A 19,921-nucleotide genomic window follows, 5' to 3' on the forward strand; every position below is an offset into this window, starting at 1 on the left:
ATGTCTACAGGAATACTAAGGACAGGGCTAAATTATAAGAATGCAAGAGCAAATAACTGGCCTGAGCAAAATGTATATGCATAGCACGTAAGTATAGCCATCCCCTCTAGCTCCCTTTATGGACTAACACATGTGAAGCAACTCGACATAGGAGGTATAAAGTTTATAGTCACTGAAATATATCATTCTTGGTCAGTGATGGCGAACCTTTTTGGGTCAGAGTGCCCAAACCGGGGGGGGGGGGGGGACCAGCAGGCAGTGAGCCATGGCGGCGGCAGCACCAGAAGCAGCAGCGGAAGGGAGAATCTCGAAGGTGCCTTGAGACCCCACTCCATATCCGTCACCAGCGCCAGCTGCTGGCCTACCATCGGTCAAAGCGCCAGCACCGCAACTGCAGTCGCCTTCTGAGGTTTGGCTGCCGGGGGTGGGGTAGCGATCTGGCAACTTATGCCTTGTGTGCCATAGGTTCACCATTGCTGTTCTAGGTTATATTTAACCACAAGACAAGATGCCATTATAACTTGTAATAATTTCTCTTGCTTTTAATAAAAATGAGTTTAATCGTAATGAAAACAGCTGTTTGGGGAAGAAATGGTGTACATAACTGAGAGGACACAGGTGCAAAATAAATAGTTTGTATAAATACATAAATAAATCTTAAGACACACACCATTTAAGCTCCACAGGTAGACAGTCTGTCAAGTTCAAAACACCAAGTGGGCAGCATTTACTTCAGTTGTTCAAGTCTGTACCATGGCAATTTGCAGACTCCCATTGCAGACTCCATCATGGGATGAAAGCAGCCAAGAAACTGAGGCAAAAAGGGCATTCACAGCTTCTGGGAAGAGGGGGAAGGAGCCCCATGTTTGCCTAATTAGTGTAACATTTGCATTACCCAACATGTACCTTTTGCAGCCTCAAATGCTTAGTAGCAGCACCAGAAGACTGAACTGAATCTGATTTAACCGTACCCTTAACTCAGTTGTAGTGGTTCTTCCACACCAACTCCAGAAGGCAGCTGGCACTATAGCCAACGACATTCACCCAAGCATCTTCATTTATAAGTACCATACAGTCAGAGCAAGGAAGCAGTTTGCTTGGCTCCCTGCTAAAGAGACATCACCCCTGGTACAGCTGCTCTGTTGTACAAGCTTTCTTCTTCCCTGGTCAGCCAGTTCCCAAGTCACAGCTTTCCTGGTTGGTCCACCAGTCAGTGCCAAATATGGATTGGTGAGCGATGCCTCTCCAAGCAGCACAGCATACAGTACATTGGCAATCATAGTGTTCTGTTGGAAGGGCATGTAGTAGCTCATAACTGAAGCCTCCAAGCCCTGAATAAATGGACTGAACACAACCTTTTCTCAACCCATCAGGCTCCAGGATGCCATCTTTCACACCAGACACTTAAGCATTAGTCACCAAGCAAAAAATCCCAAAAACCCATTTTCAAAAAGAAGGATTTGTAATTTCCCTCCCTACTCACCCAATATTGTTCTCCAGACAGTGTATGGAGCACAGATTTTCTTTCCTCCCATCCCAATGACACCATGTGCATAACCAACTGTGCAATGATCACACAGGAGAACCTAAGTAGTAAGACTTAAGGCATCTGTCTTTACATCTCCTCTCCACTGCGGACTGGAGCCATGAAGTCTACCCTTCGTAAAAGGGAAGGGAAGGGAAAGAGGAGGTATTTGGTGGAAGGCATCCAAGAAGTTGATGAATCCTGAAGAGCAGCTCAGAGTTACATGTGTTCAGTTTTGGTTCTGATGTTTTGCTTTCCAGAAGAGGCATCTGCCAAAGAAGAATCCTGCCCAGTTTTTAGAAGAACAAGAAATGGCAGGCAGCCAAAAGTCTACCCTGCAGTCTTAAGCATCTGTTCGCTGTTGTAGAAGTTTGAGGATGTACTTGAGCCGACGCTGCAGCTCTGGAGAGCAGCCCAGTTCTGCAATGCTGCTGAGCTTGTAAGTATAGGAATTCCTGTCACGGTTTATGTAGGTAAGGAGGCACGCATGGTCAGGTTTGCTGAAAATCACCTTGGTGTGATCATTGTAGAAATTCACCTGGAAAAACAGACAGCAGATTTTTTTTAAAAATACTCATTTCAAATGTCCATTGGCAGCTGGTAGGACCTATTCATTGGGAATCACAGCTTGTTTTACTATTGATCTCTGATCCAAAGCAGAGTACATGGTTACAACTTCACATACACCCATTATATCTCCACAATACTGTGAGAGTGAAGTTTGTCCAAAGGCAGTATGAAGTATTTTGATGGTCAAGTGGGGATTAAAACTTGAACCTCCACAGGTTTACAGCAGCTGCCACTGAAAACTGTAGAAGGAGCCCATCCTCATGCACATATTCTCCAATAAAGCAGAGCATAGCACTGACTTCTGCAGAAACACTCCATGGAAACTTTTATTCAGACCTCAAATGATGTCCAGACTGAAGGAAAATGGGATACCCCACAGGTGAAACAGCAGGTGGTTTGGAGCTGCTGACTCTGAGAAGGCAACTTGATCTGCCTTCTAAATACAGTGGTGCCTCACTTAACGAGTGCCCCGTTTAAAGAAAAAAATCGCATAACGATGGCTTCGTTGCCATCGCTTTTGCGATCGCACAACGATTGCGATTTTTCCCCATAGGCACCATTTTCCCCCAGCTGAGCGGCGGGAGCTTTGAAGCCCCGCTGCTCAGCTGGGGGAAAATGTCGGCAGTGGGCTGCGGCCTCGGAAGGACCCCGAAGCCACCGTCCCCTGCCGACAATTCCCTTCTGAGCTCCGGGGACAGGCTGGGGGGTGGACCGGGAAGCTTGAAGCCTCTCCACGCCGCCTACCCCCACCGTTCCCGGACTTCTGGAAGTCCGGGAACAGCCTGGGTAAGCAGCGCGGGAAGGCTTCAAGCTTCCCGATCCACCCCCCAGCCTGTCCCCGCCGCTTAAAGCCTCCTTGCGCCGCCTACCTAGCCCGTTCTCGGACACCTAGGTGTCCGAGAACGGGCTGGGTAGGCGGCGGGGAAGGCTACCGGCATCGGGGACAGGCTGGGGGGTGGACCGGGAAGCTTGAAGCCTCTCCGCGCCGCCTACCCCCGCCGTTCCCGGACTTCTGGAAGTCCGGGAACGACCTGGGTAGGCGGCGCAGAGAGGCTTCAAGCTCCCCGATCCACCCCCCAGCCTGTCCCCGCCGCTTAAAGCCTCCTTGCGCCGCCTACCCAGCCCTTTCTCGGACACCTAGGTGTCCGAGAACGGGCTGGGTAGGCGGCGGGGAAGGCTACCGGCATCGGGGACAGGCTGGGGGGTGGACCGGGAAGCTTGAAGCCTCTCCGCGCCGCCTACCCCCGCCGTTCCCGGACTTCTGGAAGTCCGGGAACGACCTGGGTAGGCAGCGCAGAGAGGCTTCAAGCTCCCCGATCCACCCCCCAGCCTGTCTCCGCCGCTTAAAGGGTAACCGCAGCGGCTACCCCAGCCATGGCCGGACTCTAGGGAGTCCAGCCATGGCTGAGGTAGCCGCCATGGGTCAGATCCAAGCCGCGGGGGGGGAGGGAAAAAACCGGATAATCCGTTCCAGTTGGAACGGATTAACCGGTTTTCAATGCATTTCTATGGGAAATGGTGCTTCCCATAACGATGTTTTCACATAACGTTTTTTTTTCTGGAACCAATTAACATCGTTATGCGAGGCACCACTGTACCTCTTATTTAGATGCAGACTTCGGGTCTCCAGAATCTTTACCTGCAAGGTTCCATTGCTGAAGAGCATCAATAAGGCTTGGTTCGTCTTTACCCACTGTAGAAGCAGCAGTGGCACCTGTCCAGTCTCATCTATGCTGGGTAAGTCTCCTCCCTTTGAAAAGATATAGAAAAGTTAAAAGTACCTAAGAAAAAGATGCCTGACCGAGCTACAACAATTCAACCTCACCCCAAGACTAGGTGCAAACACAAGGTGCTCACACTGGGGAATCACAAGGTACGTGTCTAGGTGGTATGGCCAAATGCAAGGGCAAGGTCAAGCTCAGCTTTGGTTCAGGGGGATTCTTCTGCATCATGCTCTGATCTCCATAGGTGCCACAGATGCAGTTGGTAAAGCAACTGAGAGAGAGTGCAGGCTTAGGCACAGAACCAGCAAATGCATTACCTGGATTGTTACCAACCAAAGCTTTTAGAAAGCAAGAACGAAATTTTTGCTGCTTTTAGTTGTGCTCGCTGTAAGTTTTACATGGTCCCTCACACTTTAGGGGACAGTTTTGTTAAAAACCAAAACAAAAGACCTTCTACAAATAGCCAGATCAGCCATAAAAAGAAAAAGGGCCAAAATCCTGTGGTAAGTTGCAACTAGAGTAGGTCTATGAATTAGTGAGGATTTGTTGAGTCAACTCCTCTTTAAGTTCCATTGATTCAATGAGCCTAATCTGGTTGCAACTTTCTAGTGAATTTCAGCCAATATACATAAGCAAGCCTGAAGGCATATAATGTTATGCTCCTTACTTTCATAAGATGCTGTTCCATGTAGGAGGCAAAGTACTGCAGGACACCCATCTGTCCCTGCAGCTGTTCAGGAACTGCTGAAGCCGGGAAGGAGAAATGCTTACTATTTGTCAGGTTGTAACGTACTTTCCTGAAAGGCAAGACAATTCAATTAGTTCTGGCAGCCAGCATAGCCCCGAACATACATATCACGGCCAAGGAGATACAAACGTGTACCAAGGCAGTGCCACATGGAGAGCTGAGACAACTCATTTTGCAGCATAAAGAAGTAGTCCCTACTAATGTCAAACCAGTAATGCAGAAGTAGATATTATGCTACACTCCAAAAGAGACTTCCTAAGGTAGCTTTAAAAGATTGTTTGTGACTGCTACAAGTCATTTCAGATTGAGTCTTTTCAACATCCCAAGATGTAGAAAACCATTGACTGCTTTTAGCCATCTTAAGGCAGCTGAATTAAAATTCATAAAAACCTATAATAACTCAATTTATTCTTCCCTTGAATTGTCTTGCTAACATCACCCCATGTCTTCCATTGCTTAAGGACTCCCCCCACCCCCACCTTGATCTCATTTTGCTGTCTGTCTCCATACACCAGAAGGTGGTTTGACCTTTGGGCTTCAAGATGAAAATTTTACACTATCAGACCCAACACAGTCCTGCTTCCAGAAATCTGATTCTTCCACTCACTTCCAGTTGGCAGAAAGGGTCATGTGAGTTCCATCATTGAAGAGGACACCAATGCTACGGTCAGACAGCTGGTAGCCAAAGCCATATTTGTTGGAGTAGTCCACCCACTTGCTCACCCAAACAAAATGCTCGTGGCAGGCTAGAGAAGCAGGATTCCTCTCAGCTGAACAGAGAACAAAGATACTGTTTAAGTAAAATTAGAAGACAAGGCTCAGTATTTAATACCACAGTGTTATGAGGTTGTTCCACGAGTGGCAATGAAACGGGTTTAAGGCAGAAGAGGACATACTTGGAATATGAACTTAGTCCACATCTACACTCTCAGAAGCATGTGTCAAGGGCTGCAGGCTGCTCTCCCTCTAGGATCCTAATCTCCCCACATGTTAAGGTGGACAGTCACTGCTATCCATTGGGATCCTCCTTAAAAGGAAGTAGATCTTCTATCCATCCAGTTCTTTTCTTAAGCAGGGCAAACTCTCCACTTATTGAAAAGTCTTTAGTAAGTTATTGGGGCGTGTGTGTTTGTGCATTACTGAAATCCAGAAAGTCCACCTGACCTCCCTTTCACAGTGCCATGACCTGAAGTCTTTTAAAAACTGTAGCTTAGTGGAGCTGGGAAAGGGCCTCCATAATTTATTTATTTATTTATTAGATGTATACCTGGCCCATCTAGACCCAAGTTTACTCTGATAATGTACCATTAATGATAATGGTTCCCCTTGCAAATTAGGCACTTATGCAGACAGCTTTTCTAGTTAGTCTGACAGTGAAGCCAAATCTTATATACTTCCTGCCCAGTCTTATGCTTTTGTTTTTTGTGCTTTTATGCTGTAACAAGCATACTAATATGAAACAACTTAAGTTTTAGCAGGGGAAGAGAGTTGTGAGTTCACCCAAAAACTTTTCCTCTTTTACCCCTCTGCCTAAGAAATCAAGGCTTTCGTTTGTCCTCAACATTGTCCTTGCATATTCCCCAAAGTTTATAAAGTTACCTGGTGGCATGACAGAGAGACAATTCTTCAGGAGCCCAATTGCAGACTCAACAATGCCCGATGCTATTGCACAATCTTCAAATGCTAGAGAGATGGGAACAAACAGTAATTTAATACAAAATCAGCTTACATGGGGTTTCCTATTTGTTGAACTCAATGTTCAAATAAGAAGAGCATGGAAACACATTTCTGGTAGTGCCTACACCTCACTGGCCTGCTGGAACTGGCTTAAACAAACATGCTACACTGAGCAATTGAGTCATTTTTCAAAAAATCCTGGCCATAAGACACAATTAACCATGCCATGAGTCCATCTATTTTTTTTTTAGAAATTATATGCATACAATTTTTATGCTTCCCCATAGAAGGACTCAGGACAGCTCACCATAATTAAACTACAAGTAAATTTAAAAGTAGAATAAATTATTTAATTTTTAAAAATACAATTAAACACACACAGTATGCTATAGTAGAAAGCTCCTCCACACCCAGATCACCCTCACCCTGCCCAGCACAGAAAACTAGGTCCAGAGTGTGCCCTGCAATATGAGTGAGACAGGATATCACTTGGGGCAGCCTTATGGTTGTCATGGAGAACATGTGAAGTTCTCCATGAGAAAGCAGTATCAGCATGAATGTTGAAGTCCCCCACATCATAAGGAACCTGAGAACTCTGGCATCACCCCTGACACCAGCTCAGCTAGCTCAGGGAGGGAGACTACTGAGCAGCAAGGTGGGCAGTACACCAACAGATCTCCTGTCCTGGGCACCCACTTTCATCTAAACACATTAAAACCCAGAAGTTTCTGAGACAGGGCGCCTGCTGAAGAGAGTGGAATCACTGCCGCCCCCCATCCGTAACAGCTCACACCCAAATGTAAGCGACAGCTTTTCCTGTTTGCTTGCAGGATCTAGAAGTACCATCGTTCAGGATTAGATTACATCCTAGCTAATAAGTATTGCAAAACAGAATCTATGCCCCACACTAATCTGTTCCAAGAACAACCACAGAAGCAAAACATCTTGGCAGACCTTCCTGCCAACAACTGATTCTGTGTTCCTTAAGCCACATTCCCACTATACAGCACATGGTGCCTGAGAGCAGTTCCTTCAGATTATCACACCCAGCAGGGAAGTGCTGCCATTCAAGACATTGCCATTCCTCACCTTCACAGCTACTAGCCATTGTCCCACGAATGGACCTGGAGATAGACTTCTGCGAGCCCTCTTCCGCTACAGTCTCTACTGGGCTAGAACTGGGACTCTGACCACTTAGCAGAGTGACCTGTGGTGATACAAAGTCTATTGAACATGTTTCATTCCACTTCGTAATTTGCGAGAGCTTCCAGCTAAACACCCATGACTGATTGACCCTCCCTCTCAAAAAGGCCAAGCTGACTAGACAATTAGTTTACCTCATTTCCTTCTACAGTTTTGTGGCTCAATTGCCTACAGATAGAGGTCTTCACAAGGCCTGTTACCAATTTGGAGATGTCATCTTTCTCTTCAGAAGGAACTTTCTTAACTACAAAAAGAAAGGATGGGCTGTTAGTACCTAAGAAATCCTCCTCTAAGCACTAGAATCCATACTAAAGTTTGCAGGCCTGTCTAGTGTTGGTATTGTCAGGGTTTTATGAGGCAGAGACAACACATGGCAGTGTGCCAGTCACAAACTCTAGTGAAGTTGTCTAGCTTGATCGCAATTCTACTTGAGTAGCGAATCTTGTTCAAGGTTTCAACTTCTTTCCCCACATGTTTACATTTCATGTATCCGGGGTGAAAACCTAGAATGTCTATTTGCCAAGCATTGTACTTCTGAGTTTTCCTGACCTGCAAAAGAAGCATCTAAACCAAACTAAGTGAGTGGAAGTACTTGACACTTCCAGACAGTATTGCCATATTGCTACTTTCAGCCAGCAGTTATTCTTAGGACTTCAACCAGCCATCAAAGCAGGAAAACAAGCAACATACCTTTTGACTTCCTCTTCCCAAATAGTGTCTTTGTGACTTTTACAAACAGAGTTTTGGCAGGATTGGGAGGATTCAATTCTGGCACCATCACACAGCTGCTGGGTGGGAGCTTATCAGGTGTAAATCCCTAGAAAATAGAAACACTATGCTGACTGTACAGAGTCAGCACATCAAACTGTACAGAGCCTATACTGGACTGCTCAAAGCTCCTTTTAGCCTAGGATGCAATTTGAAAATAAATGGTCATTTTCATATTTGCAGAGCTTGGACTACAAGATATCCCAGCTGGGATGGCAGATGAATTATGGGAATTGAAGTCCAAGAATGTGTCACTTTTCAAAGCTTTGCACATTTGGGAGTTTTTCAAATAATGGAGTTGAAGGTGTCTTCTCAAATGCGAGACACTTTGGGGAAGACTATAACAACCAGCCTGCTCAGCAACATAGGCCAGAGCAAAGGTAATGATGTACTGTAGGTGGTTAAGTGTTAATCAGAAGCAGGATGTAATTATCTAAATTGCAATCCAGGCAAGAATCCAAGAGCTAACACCCTTATTAATAGGGACACTGCCATCCCAATATGGCGGCAACCCAAAGACACGCTTCACCTAACTTTGCCTCTAGGAAGACTGCATACCAAGCTAAAGGATATGGACACACCTGACAGCAGACGGCTTTGCAGCTGCCCAATATTCTACCCTGTCAATGATCTTGTCAGAAGTCAAAACAACCCATAATTACAGTTTTTTAAAAAAAAAACAGCAAAAAGGCATGTTACTCACTTTGGTGAAAAACTCATGGTCCAAGATTTCCTCAAGTGTGAAGCGTTCCTGTGGGTTGCGTTTCAAAATGCCCACAAGAAGGTTCTTGGCCGATATAGAAAGGAATGCTGGGAGTGTGTATGTGACATGCTTGATACACTTGTAGGTCTCTTTGAGGTCAGAAGTCTCAAAAGGAGGATTTCCACATAACAGTGTGTACCTGAAATGATGCAGGAAGCAGCAGAGAGAGACGAAAAAAGGTTGTGAGTGATGAATAGTATGGATTCAACTCAAGGGTATTGGTTCCCAACAGTCTGCATTAACAGGCACTTTACCAGCATATGACTCAGCAGCACTTATAGAGGAAGTTAATGTGAGGCAACACCCAGCATTAAGCACTCCCTGTAATAAGAGTGCATGAGATGCTGTTGTCGCTCTGGGTGCTGCAGACCGGAGGCACATCCGGAGAGCAAGCAGCCACCCTTCCCACATGTTCAGAAGCCTTTCAGGAATGCAATCTTTCTGAAAGGTTCTGCATATAGCAGAACAATGCAAAAAAAGGGAAGGACAGAGACCTCTTTCCTAAGCTATTTGTTCAAAAGGGCCGTTCTTCATACCCCACCCTCAGCATTCAAGAGAGTTGACAAAGAGTAGATGGAAAATTTAACAGGAAGTTGTGGCTAACCAGGGCAAAAAGAACTAGAGGCTCAAATTATGTCTTTTAAAAGATGCTCCGGAAAGCTGTTGAATAGCACCTATGCTAAACAATCAACCGCACACCACAGAGTGGCCACTTTTTCCATTTGATTTGAAGAAATTGTAAATAGATTGTGAAAGATTAGTAACAGCCACACAATGCTTTGAGTTTCCAGAGTTACCATATATACACAAATAGCCTAGGCATGATGAGAAGGCCAATTAAACTATTATTTGGGGCTAATTTTTATAACCAGAGGTAGTCAGTCAAGTTAAACTAGTGATAGAGGTCAAGTATGTCTATTTCGCATCTAAGGAGATCAGGACTCTTGACAGGCTCCAATCTTGCCTACTTAGTAAGGCTCATATCTCCGTCCTGTTTTTCAGCATGTACTTTTAGACTTGTCCCCCATGAAGGTTTTTGATAAGGTAGCTTTGATAGACATCTGGTGTGCTATGGCAAGTGCCAAGCTGCCACAATTTCACCAACATTTGCAGAAGGCAACACAGAACCAATATAAGCACAGGAGCAATGCTAGTTCTATGTAGTCATTTATTACTATTATTTTTATTATTAGGATATAAATTAATTACTGAAATCCTGTTCAAGCAAATATGCCTGCAGAAGATTTATGACATCATCACCAGGGACAATTTTTTGGAAATTAAACACTTTTGTCCTGCAGCTCCCACAACCACCCTGTAATCCCTTTCATCCTTTGGAAGGCATGGGAGCCTTGTGACGGGAGGAGTAAGCCTTTAAGTACTACAAATTATTGCTGCTGTGATAAGTAATTCCGCCTGCTTAAGAAATAAATAATGGTTTCTGTGAAGTTCAACTTTTTGGACTTACATGACACAGCCCAATGACCATACATCCGACTCTGGCCCATGTCCTTGTCGCAATAGCACTTCTGGGGCAAGGTAGTTAGGAGTACCACAAATAGTCCTGGAAAAAAAATACAACATTTGTATAATAGTTAGCTTGGTTGGTCACAGTGTTAACCCACTGTTATAACAGATTCATTATGCTGCAGGAAATGCTGCTGCCACTGCCGCCGCCACCACAAAACTCAGCCAGATGGCCCAACATCACAGAAGCATCAGTAAGAACAGCACTATAATTATAAAGTGTCTTCCAAATGAGCTATTTACTGGTGCATAGCTTTAAGAAATGATCAAATACTAATAATCTAAAAGGGAGACTTTGAAAATCTTAAATTATTGTCAACACCATCTCTTAAAGTTGTACCTTCTGATAATAGGCTCCCTCTTTGCAATAAATGTAAACAAAATGTAAATGCAAACTTGTACTGGAATCCTGTTGGTAACCTTTGCATGCATAAATGAAACTAAGTCATGATGGCGAATTATCACTACCAAGGTGCTGCTTGCAAGTCATGCATCCAGCATGCAACAAGCCCATGATCAACACCTCATCAGTCAGGGGCAATTCACCACTAGGACATACACAATTTCACTTACATGTATGTAAACTGCCAATAGGATTCTGGTGTTGGTTATATGTATACGAGCCTGAATAAGATAACCATGTATTCCAACATAACCACAAGCTGATCAAGATGATAAAGAAAGCTACAAATAACATTACTCTGCCTTTTTGAGGATGTTGCTCCCACTCCATCTCTCTTCCCAACCACCTGGTGCCTGGCATATAGAGAGCACTTAGAAAAGTTACTTTTGACTATGACTCCCACAGACCATTAACCGGCATGGCCAGTTAACATGCCAACTAAATAATTCTAGCATTTGAAGTCAAGCTGGTATACAGTGTGCTTTGCACACTGTATACCAGCACCATCTCAGCCTTGTTTCCATAAGCAGATATGTCGGAAGCCTTGTTCACTGTCATTAGAATTAAAGTAGGATGAGCTACTGCGTAGTGCACCTACTAACACATGTCAACATGCAAGCATTGCTGCCCTACTATGTATAAGATGCCCTCCCTCTCCACAACGCCTTTCTACCCAATACAGTTAGCCATTTTAGCTACTGCAACAGTCAACACTTTGCATGCAGTGTAACCCATGATAAGGTTGTCATTGTTTCCCTCCACTGTGCAAACACGACTCCTCTGCCTTAGACTCAACTACTTAGACAGTAACAGCATTGTTTGTTTGGCCACCAAGTTCTAGGCCAAAGCAAAGGAGTCTATTTCAAGTCCTACTGTCCCTGATTCCCCCCAACCCCAAGACAGACACAGCTGCAAAGTGAAGAAACAGGACAAGGAAGGACTGTAAAAGACCACTCTTCATTACTACTCTTTAGTAAGCAACAACGGCATTACAGAGAAAAGCAGGAACACAAGAAAATGTTCCAAAGAATATAAAGAATTCTAAGCCACCCACTTTTTCCTCTGGTCTGCAGGTTCTTGCCGGGCAGCCAAACCAAAATCTCCAACTTTTAGTTCCATGTTTTCATTGATGAAAAAGTTACCTGCAGCAGAAAAGTATTAGGATTCTATTACAAAACAATCCTGCATAATACGTAATAGAATTTCAAAATTTAACAAAGACTGTATCACCTTGGAGCCCAGGCTTGTTTTTTAAATAAAATTTTAACCTAGTTACATGGAAATTAGTGGCAATTAATGCAAGACTATTGCAGCCATCAAACAATGCAGACACTTTCTGCAAGTCGACCTGACACATCTGGAGCGAAACTTTATTTCACTTTTGAATGACAAAACAGCTATGTTCCACTCACCCAGTTTGAGATCCCTGTGGAGGATGCCTTTGAGGTGAAGATATTTCAAGGCAGAGATTATTTGTTTGAGGTAATATCGAACCTCTGGCTCCAGAAGGGTGTGTCGAGCTTTCCAGATGTGTGCCAAGGACTGGAAGAGAAAATAGTTGTTATAGAGAGACTACCTGAAGACTGCTCCCTGCAATGGTCTGTGGGGCACTGATCTGAGTCTGGTGTGACCCAAACTAACTTCCCTACATAGCTATGAGGTTTGTGGAAATTCTCTACAGCCACTCTCTCAGCCAAAATTATCCTACAAAATAGCTAAGACTTCAAAACTGTTCTCTTCTCTTTTAAAGGAGGTAGAACTGTGTATGCCACCTTGAAATCTGTGGGGTAAAAACAGTATATAAATATAACAGACTCTCAATTTCTAAAGTCAATTATGAACATAGCCACACCTTCTGCTTCTTATACCAAGAGAAATCTTTCCTAGTTCTAACTGCCCACATGTACCAAGTATTTTTCTCAGTTTGCTTTCAGAATATACATGTTGCAACAACCCAGGCCATTTCTAAAACCCTGAAAGACCTATTCCTTCCCCAAATGATACCTAATATATTTACTAAGAAAACTGATATGTGGACAGTTAAGTAGAATAAAACAGGCCAAAAGAACATAGGACAGCTGCCTGAAAAGAAAGGAACTCAGTAATAAATGCTGAGATTCACCCAGAAAAGCTTCACATCCCAATATTCAGGTCACTTTACTAAGAGTGGGTCCGTGCCAAGTACCGGAGTAAATCTTGATGTTATCTGTACAAGTACTATTGCAACAAGTAATCCTTGCTGGCTAGCTTTGATCTACCCCAGAGAAGCTTCTCATTAAAATGCCAGCAGCTGACTAATTGTTTACAAGGGGTTGAACTGCATACAAGAAAAAAAAGCCACAAAAATAGCTTCAGCGTTATGCACAGCAGCCTCAGCTTCCATACCAAGAGAACTTGTGTGACAGATTCTTACATATGAGTCGTATAGGATTTTCTCGCCATCCCAAGCATGTTACAAAGAAAAAAGTGTGTGAAGCAAACAGGATGGCAGGAGTATCACATAACTATGTGTAAATCCAGTATCAGTAAGGAACCTGGAAGTGAATGCTTCTTCATTAAAGAGGCGGCGAGTTGTATGATTGGCCTACCCAACTCTGAGTTTCACTGCACAACTACTGCTTACCCAATGGAAGATTATCTATATACTTGTAGGCTGAACTTGGTCTGATGATATGCAAAATATTCCATTTCTATTGCCACACCACCAGAATTTTGCCTTCAAGTACTCGCTGGTCAGTCTTGCTCTGTGATACTGCTCAAGGAACACATAACTTTCCTGCTGTGATTAAGGTAAGGTGATGTGAGAGGCAGCTGAGAGCACCACAAAACCAATCAGTTTGCTAAAGGAAGAAGAATTGTAATACAAATTAATGATGCTTCCAGGAAATACATGATGCCCTGGAGAAAGAAGGCAAAGTGGAACTCACTTTTCTACTGCAGTGTTCAAGGAAGATATAGATGTTATCTGAATCTTCAAAATGATGTGAGAACTTCACAATGTGTTTATGGTGCAGGTCTCTGTGCAGATCAATTTCATTGATGATCTGGAAGAAGCATTATTGAAATCAGCAAGTTTTTTAAGCGAAAGGTGTCATCCATCCTTCTCTAACATGGGTGCCCGCCAACTTTGCTGGGACCACAACACCTAGGACAAGATGCAAGTTGTGGTCTAACATATCTGGAACACAACAGGTTGGAGAAGGCTGGTCTAATCAATGCTTCATTAATTCATTAACTCAGCCCCTCTGAATCACATACCTTCTCCCGTTGATGTGGCTTAGCCACTCTGCTGTGAGGAATGACTTTGACAGCATATGTCTTGTTGCTTGAGAGATCTGTTACTTCATAGCATCTTGCAAATCCCCCCTACAAACCAAGGAGGAACCAATTAGACAATAAAGCTATAGAAACTTCCCTATAGAACTCTGAAGGGGTTTGGAGTCAACCACTCTACAAGAATAACTTATCTGAAGGGTCTTTAAAGGAACACATTTTCCCAAGGCACTGATTATATGGACACTTATCCCCAGAAGTTCTCTTAAATCCCATGTCTGACATGCTAGCCTGACAATGTTTATAGAAAGATTCCAAGCTTTCAGCAACAGATATGAGGAAACCTGAACATTAATGAATAACTTTCTGCTTTCCTTCCTTTTTAATTCATATTGGAAAAGTAGTGTCCATCATTTCAAAAGACCATAGCTTGGGTGTTGAACAAGTGTTTTAGGAAAAAAATTCTAAGTTTAATTTCCAACGAGAAGGCTCACATTATGTCTGATGAAAAATAGCTTGCTCTGCCAGGAACTCCAAAGAACCAGTGCTCATCTGCAGTCAATACCTGCCTACCTTGACTAATGTTTATAATTTCTTGAACAGATGCCTAATGATAACCTACTCTGCCCTTTCTCAGGCTTTCTGCTCTTTTTAACACTGAAGGCCATGAAGGGAAAATGAAAACCAGTCAGATGCATGTTGTCAAGAGGTGCATCCCACAAACGACAAAGAAAAGAGGGTTACTATAGGAGTGGATTTAGGTAGGATGGGTTCACAAGAATGCAACTACCTGATGATTGATGTCATCCCTTAGTCTGAGTGTGAGAAACATCTCACAGATGCCTAAGATCACTACCTCATCACCCAAGGCAAAGTACACCAAAATGGAAGCTAAATCAGGTGATGATAACTAACAATGAGCTCATCCTTTGTCTTTTTGTTTTAAAACCATGCCTGATATTTTTAATCTCATTCTATTCTTTTAGCAAGTGTACTGTAATATATTGGAGTTTTAACTTGGCTACAAAAGTAGCTAGACAGAATGAAGTTTAATTTCTGGCCAAGACAGGAGGGACAAATTTAAGTTAAATTAACAGAAAAGCATTCAGTTTTTTGCATCCTCTTCACCTGTGTATTAGCAACATAAAAATAAATTCATGTAAATCATTCAGAACAGTCAGGATAATGAAAGTTATGGATACAAAATCCTATAGGGAAGTGATTTTAAAAATGTATGTGTATTTAGTCTGAAAAAAAATAAAGGGAGAGACAACAGGACTCTTCAAGTATCTGAAGTGCCAATGTGTCCATCATGTAACATATGCAGACTGGTTTTGCACCTGAAAACATGATTATAACTCATCTGTAGAAGTCGTAAGGAAACAGGCTTCCCTTAAACTTCTTCTAACTTTGAAAATATTTTAGACAGCGAGCCTGTGTCTTGGGAAACGAACTTTGTTTGAAATAGAAGTTGAATAGTCCTCTGTCCAGTATTCTAGAAACTGCTGATTCTAACAAAAAGCAGGGGGTTAGACTAGATTATCTCCAATTTAGTTTCCCACTTGTGTCCAATTTAAAACCACATAAAACATCTCAATAGGCCACATAACTACACACATGAACAAAAATGTCTATGAAATTATAAATATTTAGTCCACCAAACTGAGAAATACAATTTTCATATCCTCTACAGGGGTTTAAGTGCATAGGGATGATATTTCATTTTATATTGTACCTTGTAACATTCTAGCATTTGTGGCGATTTCCTCTGACTTTCCCCACACCCACCGACATCACACTCTTTTTAGCAGAGTGTGGTTCAGCTGTTGTCACAGAGTCCCCAACAATGAAGGGACTGTTGATACAGGTTTTTCCAGCAGCGAATAAAGTACAGTACATTCTTGCTTGCAGCACACACCTCACCTGAAACCATCCTCACACCTATACAACACCAGCATCTTCATATCCAAACAAGTCAGGTTTCTCTGGCATAATCACAGAAATAGCCCTGGCTGGTATCATTGAAAGGATCTTGTAAAAAGCAGTAACAGAAAAAACTTCACACATGGTCAAGTATGTTCAGAAAGGACCAAGACACCTCCACACACACTGAGCAGATTTTCCATGTGACACATCATGTTTTTGATGTTGGGCAAAAGCAACCAACAAATGCACACCTTCCTTCAAAGCATGATCTTTGAAACAATGCCAGGTTTGCTCACAGAGAATGAAGAGGTTTCCAGTATCAATGTGACCGCAACTTTCCCGTCCCCATTATAAAATTTGATTACACAGCTTATTCAGCTAGCGTGGCCAATGAATAAGCCAGGAAAAACCAGACATTTCTGGGTGATTAAAACTTGCAGAAGAGAAACATGCCATGGAATATAATTCAAAAGGTATCACCTGTATCCTCTTATACCTCCAATTTAAATCAAATCACTTTTTAAAAGGTGAAGATATACTTGTGCAAATAACAGCTTTTGCAGAGTAACTGCTGTGCATTTGTCCCAGAATGGTACCATAGAATGAAACAGAGATTATATTAAATGAATGGGACACTGAAGGAGATGAACATTAAAAGGGGGAAATATACAGAAGGCCTTTTTCCTAATCACTGAAAACAGGCCAGATCTTTGTTAGTTTCTGCATCTTTCATGAGCTCTGTTTGCTTCATGTTGCTTCACAGTCATAAGAGATAGAAATATTCAAGTATGACTGTTCCGAAACCTCTAGATTTTACACCAGAAAAATACATGATGATTACAATTTCTAAGCCTCCAACAATATGAGAATTCAGGCAAACATTTAGCTAAATGCAACTGTTAGTCTCAATCAGAGTAGACCCACTGAATCAGTAAGTGTTGATTTAATAAATATTATTGGTTCAATAGGTCTACTCCTCTAGGGACAATCCATCATATTTAGTCTCTTAATAAGCATAAAGGCCAGAATTCAATGGTGTATTTCTGCTGAACCCTGTTGCTTCTGGCTCAAGCAACATTCCCATCTCTCCTCTCCCCCTACACTTTAAAACCTGTACTGGAAGGATGGAGACCCTGTAGCAGGTTTTTGGTGCTACAAAGAGATACAGGAGGGAAAAGGCAAGAAAGTCTGAATTTCTGATGATACTGGGTACCAAAGTACAACACTGGATCTTGACGAAATATTTATGTCACGATCCAGTGGGTGCAAATCCAGTAGTAACAACTAGAGTAGGCCCATTGAAACAATTGAACTTATATAGGTGATTCCACTGATTCAGTGGACCTAGACCAATTACTACTGGATTTCAGCCAATCCTCAGGTCTTCAGCTTAACTCTTTTATTTATTAGTTATATTTCCTAACTTTCATCCAATTCATTCAAGACAGCATACTTTACTCTCACAATAACCATGTGAAGTAGGTCAGAAGCAACTTATGGTAGCACTTCAAGGGATAACACCATTTTCACAACCCTGCAAGAGGAGCTAGATTAAACTTGTGACCAGACTAAGATCATGCAAGCAGTATTTAACTCAAAGTTACCCTGATCCATGACCAATACTCCACCAAGTATTCTATATTGGCTCTCTAACAGTGGTTCCTAAACACACTGCCTTCCCTGTTCTTTTATTTCAACTTTCAGAAGCAATAGCTAACACAACCAATGGTGAGGTCCTCCAGGGTCTTGAGTCTGGGAACCTCTATTCTCTAAGGATCCAGACATTCTCAGAAACAGTGATCTGGTGGACATTACTTTTTTCAAATGTCTTCTTCAGCTACCACAAAAAGCTATAACTAGTTTGGACATTGCATGAATGTAGTTGTACATAGCGTACCGCCCCCAGCTCCTTGATCTATGGGTTGTGTTTTACACATGCAAAGAAAGTGTGGGCATTCTTGATCTCACTCCACTGAGACATCAATCATCTGTATTAAAGGATCCAAGAACACAAATGCTTTGCTAAACCAGACCATATTTCCAAGAAACTCAGATCCATGGAAGCCCAATAGAAACTGGGCAATAGTCCACCAACAATGGAATGGGTTACATACTAACCCATACAGTAAACATAAGAAGCCTCCTGACTAGAGCAACAGTCATACATTGAGCAAAGTGTGGTGTGGGCAGTAAGAGTGTAGGATTAGGGCTTGGAAGATCCAGATTCCAGCCTCCACAAAAGTTACAGGGTGACCTTGGATCAATGTCTTTCAACGTGACCTACCTTACAAGGCTAGTGCCAGAATAAAGGGTAGGGAAGGGAAGTTACGGACACTGCATAGAAACCAATTCGTTCTCCACCGAAAGATTGGAGTTTACTAATCTTGAAAACAATCATGGGGATTATATCATAAACACCAAAATAACCATTATTATACATATTTAAGGAATCAAGAGGAACCTGGAGAAATCCTAAAAAGCAGAATACAATCTAACGTTTTGTAAAGATATATAAAGAGAAAATATTCACAACTCCAACTGCTACCATTTCCCGCTTCTTCCGTTCATCAGAAACTCGCATTGGTTTTGCCTTAAAATCTGTTCGAAAGGAAATTCTCCACTGACAGAAAGCGAATAGGGAAACCCCACAGGCTTTCGTCCGTTGCGAGTGGGGTGGGAGGGTGGGCGGGAGGACAGGGTGAAACGAAGAAACATGATGTACGATCAAGCATGGCGGAAAGAGCAGAAATCAAGTGTTTAACATTTAGGCATCGCCTCTATAAATCACACCATATACACTGTAATGCTAAAGATGGAGCTGAGAATCGTGCCCAGGCACGCCTGCCTCGGAGTCATCGAAATGTTGAGGTAGGGGAGCAGCCCTCAAAGTGGTCACCAGCAGCTAAACACAGGTGGGCGAAAATGAAGCCCGGCCTTGCTTCAGTTTGGGGAAGGGGCGCCGAAGGAGGCGAGGTTTTCGCCTCCCCGGCGACGGCAACGCGCAAATGCTTCCGTTGAGCCGCCGCCAAACAAAGGCACGTCGGGCACCGCAACTTGAAAGCTCGCGGTTGAGATCCGCTCCACAGTCACTAGCCCGGCTCATTTCTACCGGTACTGGAGGGGGTGGTGGTGGGCGAGCCGGTCTCCTGTTAGCTTCTCGCCAACAGCTACGCAGACCGCGGGACGAAGGCACAATTAGAGAGCAAGTCATGTCCTTGCCTTCATTCATCTGACGACTGCAAATTCCCCGGTGGGGAAAACACACACACACACACACACACACACACACACACACACACACACACACACACACACACACACACACACACACACACACACACACACACACACACACACACACACACACACACACACACACACACACACACACACACACACACACCCCAAAGGCGTCCTGACGCGCAGCTTAGCCCACCCGCACTGGGCCGGAGACAGCCAAGCAGACCACGGACCTACCTTGCCGAGCAGCCGACCTCTGCTGTAAGACCTCCCCGTGACGGGATCGCTGATGATCCGGGTGGGTTCGGCCGCTTTAGACGGCTCCATCCGGTCGGAGGAGGGTGAAGCGATCGGCGGCGGCGGCGGCTTGTACAGATCCGAGGCCATACCGTTGTCGTGGAATGGATGAGCCGACAGAAAACAAGCCGGCTCCATGCTCGCCAGAGCGTACTTACTACCGGGGAGCGCGGGGGAGAACACGCCGGCCCTCGCCCTCCGCCGCTTTCCCCAACGCGTACACGCGGCAAAAAGGAAGTTTCGCACGCTCTATCTGTACGACAGCCGGGGAATCCCG

At 43.6% G+C, this 19,921-nt stretch overlaps 1 protein-coding gene across 1 annotated transcript; it reads right to left on the reverse strand.

The window, feature by feature from the left end:
- Positions 1–527: 527 nt before the first annotated feature.
- Positions 528–19,891, reverse strand: PLK3 (polo like kinase 3). Its single transcript, XM_020783337.3, has 15 exons — positions 19,585–19,891; positions 14,167–14,274; positions 13,836–13,952; positions 12,321–12,450; positions 11,963–12,050; positions 10,447–10,542; positions 8,919–9,117; positions 8,138–8,264; positions 7,582–7,691; positions 7,334–7,451; positions 6,167–6,250; positions 5,175–5,337; positions 4,487–4,616; positions 3,735–3,845; positions 528–2,063 (listed from the first exon to the last, which is right to left on the reverse strand). Exons 1-15 carry the CDS (start codon positions 19,780–19,782, stop codon positions 1,869–1,871), a joined length of 1,974 nt encoding a protein of 657 aa, XP_020638996.3. The 5' UTR covers positions 19,783–19,891; the 3' UTR covers positions 528–1,868.
- Positions 19,892–19,921: the final 30 nt, after the last annotated feature.

Source organism: Pogona vitticeps, chromosome 4 (assembly GCF_051106095.1).
Source record: "Pogona vitticeps strain Pit_001003342236 chromosome 4, PviZW2.1, whole genome shotgun sequence".
NCBI classification, from domain to species: domain Eukaryota; kingdom Metazoa; phylum Chordata; class Lepidosauria; order Squamata; family Agamidae; genus Pogona; species Pogona vitticeps.

What these genes read in the sequence shown, in the direction of transcription:
- PLK3 (XM_020783337.3), bottom strand. Translation starts at nt 19,782, where the DNA reads ATGGAGCCGGCTTGTTTTCTGTCGGCTCATCCATTCCACGACAACGGT. An exon ending in GAGGTCGGCTGCTCGGCAAG is followed by an intron (nt 14,275 to 19,584) that starts GTAGGTCCGTGG and finishes CTTGGTTTGTAG; the next exon opens with GGGGGATTTGCAAGATGCTA. An exon ending in CCACAGGGATCTCAAACTGG is followed by an intron (nt 12,051 to 12,320) that starts GTGAGTGGAACA and finishes TTTCTGCTGCAG; the next exon opens with GTAACTTTTTCATCAATGAA.